This window comes from Scardinius erythrophthalmus (genome assembly GCF_964197995.2).
Source record: "Scardinius erythrophthalmus genome assembly, chromosome: 6".
In the NCBI taxonomy this organism is placed as follows: domain Eukaryota; kingdom Metazoa; phylum Chordata; class Actinopteri; order Cypriniformes; family Leuciscidae; genus Scardinius; species Scardinius erythrophthalmus.
In genome coordinates, this window is record NC_138226.1 from 44,590,093 (window position 1) to 44,604,298 (window position 14,206).

At 40.6% G+C, this 14,206-nt stretch overlaps 1 protein-coding gene across 1 annotated transcript; it reads right to left on the reverse strand.

The window, feature by feature from the left end:
• Window positions 1-870: 870 nt before the first annotated feature.
• Window positions 871-8,762, reverse strand: LOC308692366 (prostaglandin F2 receptor negative regulator-like). The gene is made up of 4 exons (XM_081368302.1): window positions 8,632-8,762; window positions 3,267-3,638; window positions 1,365-1,772; window positions 871-1,218 (listed from the first exon to the last, which is right to left on the reverse strand). The coding sequence occupies exons 1-4, from the start codon at window positions 8,696-8,698 to the stop codon at window positions 1,202-1,204; spliced, it is 864 nt and encodes a 287-aa protein (XP_081224428.1). The 5' UTR covers window positions 8,699-8,762; the 3' UTR covers window positions 871-1,201.
• Between the last annotated feature and the right edge of the window lie 5,444 nt (window positions 8,763-14,206).

The window sequence follows — 14,206 nt, forward strand, 5'->3', positions numbered from 1 at the left end:
TGCCCCGTCATGACGTCAAGACGGGGCTGAAATCAAAATCTCGTATTTGAGTGCGCGTGCACGCGCGCTGGTTTATTTACCCTGAGGTAAACAAACGCTTCACTTTAAAATATCGGCTTCCCGGCCAGTGTATAATCGTTAGGCAATCATAACATACATTGATTCTCGTGGAAAAGTGAAAATTGCAGGTTATGACTCCTTTAAGAACCCTCCCACTTTCTCACTTTTCCATAAAGATTTAATGATCTTCTTCAAGTCGTTAAGACTTGTATATAACAAAAAAGCCCTTAAATTATATAAACTTCTTAAGGTATTTTTTGATGATAACCCCCTTGTGTAACATTTTCTTTTTTATTTATTTTCTTTTTGTTCTTACGTTTCTTTAGGTTTATGGTTTATTTATATTTTGTGCTGCTATTTGGACTTCTTTGTAATCTAATAAGATTTGTATCTTGAGCTTTGTTTGGTATTTTGTATTGTTTTTTTTTTTTTTGAGCAATAAAAAAAAAAAAAAATAATAATAATAATTTCTGGGTCAGCAAGTTATAATGTCTTAGAAGACTATGGAGGAGTGATCCAGCTCTCAGACTCAGATTTAATCAAAAATATCTTAATTTGTAAAAATATCCGAAGATGTACGAAGGTCTTACGGGGTTGGAACAACATGAGGGTGAGTAATTACTGACAGAGTTTTCATTTTTGGGTGAACTAACCCTTTAACAAATGAGACCTTATTGTAAAGTGTTATCAGTAATCTCATTAATGACATCAACTGGATTTGGCCAAGATGTCCAATGTCCTTTTCAGGATCTTCCTGTGACCCTTACGTTTTCTTACGTCCTAGAACACACACACATACTCACATCCATGTACCATGGGTACATCACACAGCAGTTTATTGTTGTACTGCATATAAGGTATTTTCAGGTAATTATAATTAAGTAAGTAAATACTTTGGCTAAGTAAGTTTAGTAAAATGCAAAAATAGACAAACAAAAAGGCAGGGTAACTGAAAATGTATGAACAATTGGATCATTTTACATGTGACAAATTAAAATGTTTATAGGTAACAAAGAATTAGACTAATCGAAATAATTACATATACAAAACATGTTTATATTTGTATACAAAATACATTTTCATTGTTGCTGTTCACTTCTTTTTCTTTGTCTTTCATCATTCTCTTTGTTTTTTTCGTCATTTATTGCATGCCGAAACCTGTTAAATAGGTTATAATATTTGTTTAGTCTGTTAAGACATGTAAATATGGCAACATTTTAAAATTGAAAATACATTAAAAGGCTCTACGTAACAAATAATTAATAATAAATAATATAATATTTTGGAAAATGAATTTGACTCACCCGTAACCACGACCTTCCCCATCTCCACAGACTTCTCCTGAATCTTCCTCCAGTTTCCTCCTTCTCCCTGCCTCATCCACTCCTGGACCGTACACACATACTCCCCTTGGTCTGACGGCTTCGCACTCTTCAGGACTAGTCTGTAAAATCCCCCTCCAGGAAGGTCCAAGCGAATCCCACAGTCTGTGTAGTGCTGCGTGTAGTTGCTCCCTACTTTGATCTTATCATCCGGCCCGAATGTCAAGATTTCCTCCAACAGTCCGCTGTCTTTCTTGAGGGACCAGGACACAGAGAGGAAGGTGTGCTCTGTGAAGCCTCGCGTCGTGTTGCACTGAAGCTCCACGGATTCTCCCTCAGACACCGCTGACTTGGGAATGGCTGTAGAAACCTTCAGACTGTCCCTGATCACTGGACACAACAGAGGACACTTTAAAGCAGGCAGGAGAAGGTGTGTCAAAAGGGTTTAAATGGTGTCAAAGGGTTTAATGTGTTCGAACAAACCAATTTAACTTCAGTTTGGTATAAATACAACATGAATGGGATATGAAGAATTTATTGAAGAGCATTTTTTCATATTTTCATTTCGAGAAAAATATAAAAAAATATAGTTTATTACACATTTTATATGAATGGACTATTTTAAGCAGTGTTTTTTATCTTACACTGACCCTGAACCTTTTTCAAATGAACATTAAAATCATAGTCAGTTCCAAAGTCTTTTTCATAAGTCCCTATATTGACTTTTATCCTATAATCAAACAGTATGTTCAAAAAGGACCATCACAATATAGTGTTAACAAGTTTATTTAAACTTTGATATATATTTTTTTACTTACATTTTTTGTAGGGATTTTTGGCCGAAAGAGAACAAAGGCTGAAAATATAAGCCGAAATTATGGAGAAACTGACTTCCGCTTGTTGATTTGAAATGGATACATTTGAGAGGTTGTGGAATGGATTCTTGAAATTTATTTGGCCAATAAGATCAGACTTTGTGTGAAACATTATACCTGAGGCATTCCCCTAGTTTGGTTTTGCTACCAGTTTATTTATTTATTTATTTATTTTTATTGTTGTTTATTTGTTCATTTAGTTCTGGGAAAAAAAGATGTTGTAGGACAAGGGAAAAACTATGTATTATATGATAGCTAATTCAACTTTAATAAAACTGCATATGGTAATCAAATTGCACTTCCAAAAGTCATACATTTGTGAGAAAAAAAAAAATTAAAACGTTAACTTGACTAACGTTACCTTAGCATGAGCAGACATGAGAAAATCTAGCAAAGAAACGAATGAGATGACAAATAATAGGAATAAAATAAACAGGTGTGCGAGGGTTAAATAATGTTTTTCTCTGTGCATTTCCAAAAAAAAGGAAAAAGCATTAACTTGCAACAAGTGTTTATTTTTTGACCAATTATCAAAATAAAGTAGTCCTACAAAGCTATTATTATCAGAGCATGTGAGATAGCATTAAATCGTTCACTGATCGATTTAGTGCTAAATGCTATCTGCTATCTGCTCACATGCTCTGATAATAATAGCTTTGTAGGACTACTTTATTTTGATAATTGGTCAAAAAATAAATCTGTTGAATCTTTCATAGATACTTTCTATGAAAGTAACTTTCTACTTTCGTTTCATAGAACTGAATGAAGAATAATATATTGATATATTGATGTTATTATATTGATATTTAATATTTAAATTAATTAAATTATTGTATTTAATTAAAAAGTCTTATAATAATACAATTACACAAAAAAAATATTTTAAAATGAGAAATTAATAAGTCATTTTCGGCCAAGTGCATCCAGAATTTTCGGTTTAGAAAATAAACCCTGTCAAATAAACCCTAGCGATGCCCCTGGTTGTAACTGTAATTAAATCTTGACTCACCTTTTAGCTCCACATCGGCGTGGTAGTTCCCGCTGATGACGGAGTCTGTGCTCGGGGTGCTGCAGCGATACACACCGCTGTCTGTCGCTCGCACCTTCTTGAACCTGAGCTCCACTGAATCATCGCCCAGCTTCTTATAGCTGATGTCCCCGCTGTTGACCCGGTCCCTCACTGTGGGGTCCACGAAGTTAGCGTCAAAGGTGGAGACGAGATTGAGTGATTTATCACCAGACTGCATCATGGACCAGTCGAAATCCTGTTCCCGGGGCCCCTGGTAGTCGGACACATTGCAGCGGATGGAGACGGCCAGTCCCTCGACATGCACCAGAGGACTGAGCGGCACCTTCACCACACGGCCCTCGCTGACCGCCACTAAGAGAAAAAGACAAGATTCCTCACATATAGAGCATGTAGAAAGGAAATACAGCAATACGTCTGTATATATCTCTGTTTTTGATTTCTTTTATCTGTTGCGGAAATGAGCTTGCATAAACTTGAAACCTGCAGACACTGCCATGAAACTTTCAAGAACTGCTAACTAGATATGAACACTATACAGTACATGAAAATGTCATGCTGTCTCAATAGTACTTTATATAAAAATGAAATTTGGCTCTCATTCATTCTCATGGCTGTGCATGCATATATAATATTAAAAAGGTTATTTGGATCTTTATGTAAGAATTTCCTTTATGGAACCTCTAGGCTGCATTAGAAACAGGAAAATGGGAATAAATATGTAGTTCTGGTATGCAACTCTAGACGGAACAGGCTGATAGGTCCTTAACTCATTTGGTAGCGAGCACATCATTATCTACATTGGCAGCTGATTGGTTGCTTTTGCATAGTGGCCAACGAGCTGCGGCTCAACATTCAAATACTTTAATGTTGCTGTTAGCAGTCTGCAGGGCACTTTAAGAAAGCATCTAAAGCTTTTCAACATCTAAAGCTGGGTTTTCAACATCACACTGTCACGGAACAGAGGGAAGCAGACAGGTAAGTGGTATAAACAAGGTATTTATTGAGCAGAGGCACGGAGTGGGACAGCATGGAGACTGGTGAGTACGAGGCAGAGAATCAGAGTTGAATGATGAACTTAGTTGAATGTTAATCTTGGTTTGTTGATTGTAGATGGTTGAAGAGGATACGGCAGGCTGAAGACGGAAGACAGATGACGGATGATAGAAGACGGTGTTCGGTTTAGGAATCCTTGAGGCAGGTAATCACAGGTAGATATCAGGGTAGAGTCTGTAAGTGTACTTAAGGCCGAGACCAGACAAGGAAGTGAAGAAGTGCCTCTTTATAGTGTGTGCTGATGATGAAGTGCAGGTGCAGGGATCAGAATTCCGGGGAGAGTGAACGAGTGGGGGGAGCTGCTGATCTGGTGACTCCGTGACAAACACTGTACAATTTTGGCCACGATTTGGCCGTCTGAGACAAATTTTGCAAATTCTAAAAGATTCCTCTGATCCTAGGCTAAAGTTTAGTTTGTTAGTTTGACGTGTTCACCAACAGCTGATTAATGACCGTTGCGATCAAATTTTACCTCAGAAGAAGTTCTGGCAGTGTCAGAAGATTTGACTCATAGTCCTGCACTTTTCAAGACAAGCCATGACCAAAATTAACGTTAGAGTTTTCGTTGTAACCACCATTTCAAGTGGATGCTGCACACTGGTGGTGGTTGAGATCCCCTGATATGATTGTAAAGCGCTTTGGGTGTACAGTAGTACATATGAAAGCGCTATATAAATGCCTCATTCTATTCATTCATTTCAATCCCGCATGTAATGCAGCTCACTGTGAACAAACGTGACATTGACTGATGACATAAAACTCTGGACAATGCATTTGTAATGCGTCTGGACTGTTGTACAGTCTGACATTAATGATAACTGGCCCCTCGGGTTTTAGGCCCCTGAACAGCGATGGTAAACTCGTGTCCGTTCCAGAGTCTCGTCCCAAGATGGCCGCCGTTACAGAGTCTCGTCCAAAGATGGCTTCTGCCACACCAGACCCTCTGCCAAGATGGCCGCCGCTCTTGAGAGGAGTCCTGTCCCTGTCCTCATCCAGAGTCCAGAGAGGAGTCCTATCCCTGTCCTCATCCAGAGTCCAGAGAGGACTCCTGTTGATTGCCTTGATCCCCCCCCCAATGCCATGGCCCCCTGAACTGCCAGCTCCACCCTGGCCCCCCTAACTACCAGCTCCAGCCTGGCCCCCCAAACTGCCAGCTCCACCCTGGCCCCCCAAACTGCCGGCTCCACCCTGACCCCCCAAACTGCCAGCAACGCCCTGGCCCCCCGAACTGCCGGCTCCACCCTGGCCCCCCAAACTGCCAGCAACGCCCTGGGCCCCCGAACTGCCAGCTCCACCCTGGCCCCCCAAACTGCCGGCTCCACCCTGGGCCCCCGAACTGCCAGCTCCACCCTGGCCCCCCAAACTGCCGGCTCCACCCTGGCCCCCCGAACTGCCGGCTCCACCCTGGCCCCCCAAACTGCCAGCAACGCCCTGGGCCCCCGAACTGCCAGCTCCACCCTGGCCCCCCAAACTGCCGGCTCCACCCTGGCCCCCCAAACTGCCGGCTCCACCCTGGCCCCCCAAACTGCCAGCAACGCCCTGGGCCCCCGAACTGCCAGCTCCACCCTGGCCCCCCAAACTGCCGGCTCCACCCTGGCCCCCCAAACTGCCGGCTCCACCCTGGCCCCCCAAACTGCCGGCTCCACCCTGGCCCCCCAAACTGCCAGCAACGCCCTGGGCCCCCGAACTGCCAGCTCCACCCTGGCCCCCCAAACTGCCAGCTCCACCCTGGCCCCCCAAACTGCCGGCTCCACCCTGGCCCCCCAAACTGCCAGCTCCACCCTGGCCCCCCAAACTGCCAGCAACACCCTGGGCCCCTGAACTGCTTATTGTTACATGTCAGTTTGTTTTTGGACTTTGTGACAGAAAAATTAAAGGATAAGATAATAAACTGTATTTTGAACTAACCCTGATTCTAACAGTAATAACACATGAACTTTACTTCCTCTTCTAACATTCTAACACTTGGGGACACATTGTACTAGAAGGTTCTGTTCTTGTCTATTTGAGTTATGGAAAATTGTCTAGTGCTGACTATAACAAAATCAAAATAATACTGTCTATCCTGTCTCATGACATATTGAGTAATCAACAGAACTCTTAACCCTTTACTTGTGTTTTTTCTGTGTTCCAAGACATTTTTTGCATGTGCCACTAAAAGGGAGTTGAAAAGGGGGGGGGGGGCTTGCTTCTTTCTCTTAATAGAAAATTCAACATCAAAGTCATGAGTTAAGCAGGTGATTTGGTTTCTGTGCGTGATGTCTTTATCCTATATAACCTGATGTATTATTCTATGTGGGTGACATTTCTCTGAGAACTGCTCGAGAAACTCTCCCGGCTGTGATTAAAGCATTTAAAGGACAATTGCTAGAGTTTGTCTGTCATTTTATGCTGCGCAGCAAGAAAACAAGTTAAACTAGGAGACGAGATTCAGATATCAGCTACCCGAGTGGGGACATCAATTAGGAGACGAGATTCAGATATCAGCTACCCGAGTGGGGACGTTGCCAGGGAGACGAGACCCAGGTAGTTAGTTTAGGGAAAAATCTACAACAACTTCATTCTGTGTTCATTGTGTTCAGTTTCCTGCCTCTCCTTGTTTCCAACATCAAATTCATCATTAGTTCATTTGGTTCAGCATTGTGTAGTTAATTATCTTGTTAAGGTCCTTTGTCTGTCCCATGTATTCCCTGTGTTCTCCAACTGCAGCCTCTGATTTGCAGGAATCAGCAGCGAACCATGTCTTTCGAACCTTGGCCCTCTCCCCATGTTGGTAAAAAAGTAAACTCAGCCTAAAATCAGCCTATAGCTCTTCTATAATACTGTTACCTGTGGCAATAAATGCAACAAGCAAACATCAGAGTGAGTGTGAGACACAATCACCACACAATCTTGTGTCATTTCAGCGTAATATGGTGACAACTGGCCACAAAACCCCCAAAATGTAACGTAAGCCAACACATCACGACAGCGCTCAGACCAAAGCACATTAGCAACAGACACTTACACATCATAGACAGTGAACAGCGATCGTGGCATTTTGGAATCCATCACCACAAACAAGCAATGTTGATAATAATAATCATAATAATAATTTCATTAGACTGGCATAGCAGCCGATTAAATGTACTTTATGTAACAGACCATATTAAATTTATGATTTGGGAAAAATGTAACTATTATGCAGAAAGCAGCAAATGTGCATGGTCACTCAGTCAAGTTACAGACACAATCTTTGTTTAATTGTGTTGTCACAAGGTTATTAATTAAACAAACACATAAACACACAGGTATGTATGCAGTCAAATCACAATCTTTTTTGCGTCATGGTTGTGGGTAACCATGTCTTCAGACGGAGGAGAGCGGACAATGTTCTTTCCGATGAAGCAGCTGAGATGGGGAGACTTCTGAGTTTGATGAGGTTTTCAACTTTGAAAAGAGCCCTTGTTTGTAGATGGAGTTTAGACATGTTTTTTTTCCCCATGCCTTTTACTATTTTGGGAGAATCACTGCAGATGTCTCCCATCATTTTCAGCTGGATCTCCAGTTGGGCTTTGTCAAAATGCAAGTAAGGTGAAGGGAATTTGTCATTCGTGTTGCATTGCAACCGTGACACCTGCAGGGCCCTGGTTCCCCTCTGGCAGTAAGATAGTATTATAAGTTATGCCATAAAAATGTCTTACGCTACTATACCAGCTGAAGGATCATGATACCAATTGTGATACCATGCAATATTGTGTTCATTTATAATTCAAATCTACAAAATGAACCAAACATTTATAAATACATAGATGTAAATGAAAACAGACAAGATTTAAAATAAGCAAATACCAAGCAAATAAAATAAGTGTAAACAAAATTCATCTTGGCACTGTACAGTAGCACAGAAGCTGTATGAAGTGACATTTAGATGTAGTATTTATGCATTTCCACTGCAATTACAGTTGCATAAATAATATTATGAGATTAATGTTTTAAATATAAAACTCTGAATCTGGAAATATGAAATGTTGTAAAAAATGAAATAACGCGCCTACTTTTAGATGGGAAATGTAATAAACTGATAAGGAAAAAACACCTGTTCTTATTGGAACGATAAAATTTGATTAGATTTAAGTGCAATCTAAAACACAAGCTATTTTTAATTACACTAATATACCACAAAATAAGAGTTTATAATAGGACAGAAAACAATATGTCTAATGAAATACAAATAACAGGTTAAACCAAGCATCAATTTAAAAAAATTAAAAATAAAGGTAACAAGATTGTCTTAAACAAGTCAACTTACCAAAAGCAATTAACAAAATCACAGAATGAAAAAGTCCAGTTATTCCATCCATTTTAAGAAGGTGCATGATATCCTCCTGTGAGAGTGTCAAAAAAAAGTATCTTCTGACATGAAAGTTTTGTGAGAGTAGCTTAGTCATTTAGAGATTGTGGTAGATCAGAGAGAGAGAGAGAGAGAGAGAGAAAGAGAGAGAGAGCCAATAAAGCACCTTAAAACTGAAACAATGAGAGAGAGAGATTTTGACTATTAAAAATCATTTAATTAAAACAACTAATTTTCAAAACATAAACTGAACATTGTCAAACATCACACTGAAAAAAGTAATATTGCACACATAACCAGTAAAAAAAAAAATATTCAAACCCATTTCTAGTTCAAGAGCCATTTCACACAAAAAAAGAAAATATATTTTATCTTTTAACTCAAAAAAGGGGGTTATCTAGAACATTGGTCCCCAACAGGGGGGTCGCGACCCACAAGGGGGCCTCAGCGAGCTCTGTGGGGGGTCGCGTCGTATTTTGAAAAGTTTTGAGCAATGAGCATTAAATAAAAGTCCTTAACTTTTTTCTGTTCAAAATTTACAAAATTTATATAATGAGCGAGTTTATTATATAATGAATCATGAATCCATTTTACAATCCATGTTTTTGTCTTATCCTGAACCACTGGTACACCTATAAAGGCCTCATTATACTTCTGCGTCGGACATACGCCGGAGCCTATACGCCGTAGGCAACGTGTTGGTTTTAATTTATACTTCTGCGTCGTTGTCCGCGTTGACGCGCACTTAGGGAGCATGTGAAACCCCGAGGGAGGGGTTCTGGCAGACCAATCACAGCGCTTGCGTCCGCGTAGAATTGACGTGTTGTTACATTTTTGGAGAGGTGCACGTCAGGGTACGCCGAAGGGTATGCGCGCTACACACAGCCTACGACGTAGCTACGGCGGCAGTTCGACGCAGAAGTATAAATAGGCCTTAAGTGTTTACATTGGGACTATTTCACACTGGTTCGGATCGCTGCCGTTGCGGAATAGCCCAGTACCTGCGTGACTCGTCATAGACGTACACAGAGAGAAGTAGTTCCGGCTACAATGTTCTTCCGAAAGACGCATTATTCTGTAAATAAACGCAAGTTTATTATCGCTCGCTATAGCGCCAAAAGCGTCAAAAATAAAGCCTCACATTGATAAAGCCTCACAAATAACATGCAAGTATTGAGGTCCCAGACAGCAGTCATTTAGTAATGGCCTATATTCTTGTTTTTTTACCTACACACCAGTGTGAATATTTTTGTTATTGCATTTCAAATAGGGCCGATTTATTGGCTACTCTTAGGCTTACGTTTTTAAATTACAAAGGGCCTACTGATGTTTTTGTTATTGTATTTTCAATATTATAGGCTATTATTTGTGCATAAACATATCTGGTTATAGTAAACATACCGTTTGTTTGAAAACAACATATTTTGTCATCCTTGCTGCAAGCTTACAAGAGCGATAATATCATTAAATTTGAAGGGGGGCCCTAAAATATTTTCTTGGGAAAAAGGGGGTCTCATACAAAAAAAAAGGTTGGGAACCACTGATCTAGAAAACCAAAATAATAAAAATAAAAATGTGTTTCAGTTACCAGTGCTTCTAGCCTAACTTCCTCTTTGGTCTGGTTTCCTTTTCTCTGTGTTGTTTTTTCTTCCCATAAATGCTGTCATTGAACACACCTTCAGTTAATTATCCCTTATTTCTCTGTGTATTTAGCTGGGGTTTTATTTAGTCGTTGAATGGATTATTGTATTTGTTCCTGTTTGGTTCCAGAGAGTTCCTGTTTTCCTGTGTGGGATATCTCCATGGTGTTCTAGTTTGGATTATCAGTGTTTTGTCTTTTCTCTATTAAAGTTGTGCGTGCATGTGGATTCTCTGTCTGCCTCATCTATCTGTGACAGTAACAAATCAACAAGCATCAACAATCGTTCCTGTTCGTCTCAGAGGGACAAACCGCATGGGTTTCTTTGACGATCAATGCTGATCAAAACTTAACAATCACGTTCACTACGGAGCCTCTGAATGTCCAACTGAGACAAACTATACCACTGAAAAGCAGAGAATCTCCTCTTTACGGGACTTTTTAAAACACAAATTTGGATTAGAGGTTCAAAAGTTATTAACATTTAAGAACAATAGTCATGTTTGGCATTCATACGGGATCTTAAATGGGTGATTGATCTGATTCGTCAATCATATCTGAAGAAATCATATAGTTTGTGGTGTTTATCAGTATTATCACTTGAAACATGTTCAATGCGTTTCTTTGTCTCAGTGTAGCTGACTTAGGTTCACCTTTTTTTGTTCTTTCTGTAAGATGTGAGCAAAGTCTAAAAGTCCCACTAGACAGACCGCAGAGGAACAGAGTGTTTGTTAAAGCTAAACTTTAATATAAAGTGTGCAGAAAAGACATCTGGCTCGACGAAAGAGGAAGCAAAAGCAGTTTCTCCATGTTTTGTATTTGTATTAATGTAGACGGGTGGTATTTGAACGGATGAGAAAGAGAGTACTTCCCCTTTAAAGGTTGTATCAGCGATTTCAGGCCCAAAAAAGGCCCAAATATAAATGATCACATTCATCTAATCTTTCCTAACGATCCGCTAGCTGCCTGCCCCACAAGCATGCCGTCAAAAAAAATGGGTCTCTGTAGGCAGCCTAGGCTCTGAGATCTGCACACAAAAACAGTTGCTTTCACCACCCACTCAAAACCAAAATAAATAGTGTTCCAACCAATCATTGACGGACTGTTGTGAGGTTTTGCACTCGTGCACGGCTGCCTATGACGGCTGCACGCGAAAACCTCACAACACCCAATTTTAATTAAATAAAATAATTTGTATTGCTAAAAGTACCCAATTTTTCACATCAACATAAAAATAGTTTTGACTGCAAATGCCATGTCCATAATGCTGGAATAATCCACCAACACCATTTGTGTCTGTTTGACATTAGTGTATGTTGGAAGTTTTGCTTACCAGTCATTAGGGTTCATAGCGCCTCTGAGATGGCCGAGGCGATCCGCTCCAACTCTGCTGCAGTGCAGGGCATCAGCATGGAAGGATCTAGGAACATAAACAATTGTCACAGAGACAACAATATTATTATACAATGCCAGGTTTATTAAAAGAAAAGAAGCTACAGCAGAGGCGAAATGCAGAAAAGAGTAAGAAGAATGTACAGAAAATGATTTCTTAATTAGAACAGAAAGAAATGATTTATTACTGGGTCAGAGCTGGCCGCAATTGGCCTGATTCCGCTGGCAACCTGGGTAGCAGGTAAAGATTTTATTTTTCATGGGCAGACTTATCCTAAGATGCAAACAAGGCCAAGTAAGACAAGAAGAAAAATAGACCATAGTGTGGCCTTACGTGACTACGCCAATCCCACTTATCTGAAAGGTGTGGAGAACCTATTTACCCGCCAGACTAAAGACTTTCCCCACGCTAGTGTCAATCAAAATGAAACAAGCTGGAAGCTGATGTGCAAAAGCAATACAAAAATAGTTTATTGATAATCAAATTAAAATTGTATTTCCCTTTTTGTTTTTGTTTTTTCTTTGTTTATTACCAGTCCTACTAGGTCAAAGACTACGACCATCGGTTACCATGGGTCCACAACATATAGCAAACTAAATGGAATAGATGGGCAGCACGCAGATCTTGGTGCAAAACAGGGAACCACTTTTTTTTTATTCTATAGGCTTACTATGCTACAACTTCCACAGCAAACGTGACAGCATGGCATTAACTTGTGTGTCTCCCACTACAAACCACAGCATTCCCAATAAGAATCACAGCAGCAAAGTGGTCACCTTATTACATCCAAGAAGTGCCCGCTGTCCACCTCAAATCCCGGGTCAAAGCATAGACTAAGATTTACACATACAAATAAATTAATAATGCACATGAATAACAACCCAGAGTAGGTACTTTCGTGGTTGATTACCCCAACAAATTGCACAATGCCCAATCCCAAAAGAGAAGAGAAACCCTTTACAACTGCCCTTTTAAAAAGAGGAAGTGTGCTTCTGTCCCAACACTAATAATTCACAGACACGGCATGATACAAAAGCTAAAACACATAATAATTCACAGTATGGGAAAACATTGGCTGCGACGTCCTACAAAATCCACAATCCTACAAGAGAAATGAAAACACATTTATTCAGTCGTGCAATCATAACTCATTCACTCCTATTATACAATATTATACTAACATAACATATTATACACACATAAAACTAACACTTAACACATACAGGTAGTAGACCAAACACTCACAATCAACGGGCCTCGAGGCCAAAGGGCTTCTAATGTGCGCGGCTCCGTCACTGAAGCCAGACCCAGAGAAATCACGGGCTACACACAATAAACGCGCATAAGTCATTGCCAAACTAAAATATGGCTACAGCGTAGTAAACCAACAGGTACCTACTTTTACGAGGAGATCCGCCCAAGCACACACTGCCAGTTCAGCATTTGCGGTGCAGCTCCCAAAGCTTATCTGTTAAAGGGCAATAAACCTAAATTCCCCAATCACGCTGACCAGGGCTACCGTTTCAAACACTTAAGTTATCCTACACACCTTGGTGGGGGGACGGTATCTGCGAGAACGGTTAGTAATGCTTCTGTTCAGTCGCCAGTTACGTTCTACAAAATAGCTGATGGTCAAATCACATAATCCCATTTTACGAGACTCACATCACATCAAAGCACTTTGCAGGAATACATACCAATGATAAAGCTGACGGTGTGTTTGTATGTTGCCGCTGATTCGGGCCACTCTCCAAAATCACTGCACACCAGTGCACTAATCCCCCATGTACTCACTGAAAATTAGGGCTGCACGATATATCGCACGATATTGTTAGGCGCATCTCGTCAGTAAAGCCGGTTCCTTGATTAGTAGTAAATCGCCATCACCTGCTTTCAGATGGAGCGGCATTTACTACAAAGCGCCGTAGTTAACTGACAAGCTGAGCCATATCGCATTAAATATCGCTGGCGATACGTCCGCGATATTTAATGCGATATGGCTCAGCTTGTCAGTTAACTACGGCTCTGTGTAGTAAATGCCACTCCATTTGAAAGCAGGTGATGGCGATTTACTACTAATCAAGGAACCGGCTTTACTGACGAGATGCGCCTAACAATATCGTGCGATGTATCGTGCAGCCCTACTGAAAATCTATGAGAACCAAATTTCAAGTAAACACCATATACTGTGATAAAATATACAACTAGCAACGTCTACCAGCAACACCAAACAATTCGAGCTTACCGCGTTTCCACTCCTGTCCACTCCCCCTGCCTGACAGCTGAGTCCATTGCGCTATTCTACCCCAACTGACGTCATCATTTATGCTGCGTGACTCTGGGTAATGAAGTCCCACTGGCTACATCCACCCTGTCTCTCAAAGGTCACTGTCCCGGTGACATGCAACTTCCACACAAGAAAATACTTAACAACATACCGGTCGCTGGTCTAGACTGTGCTTATAGTGAATGTCCTGCCGTCTCTGCTACGCCCACTGAGA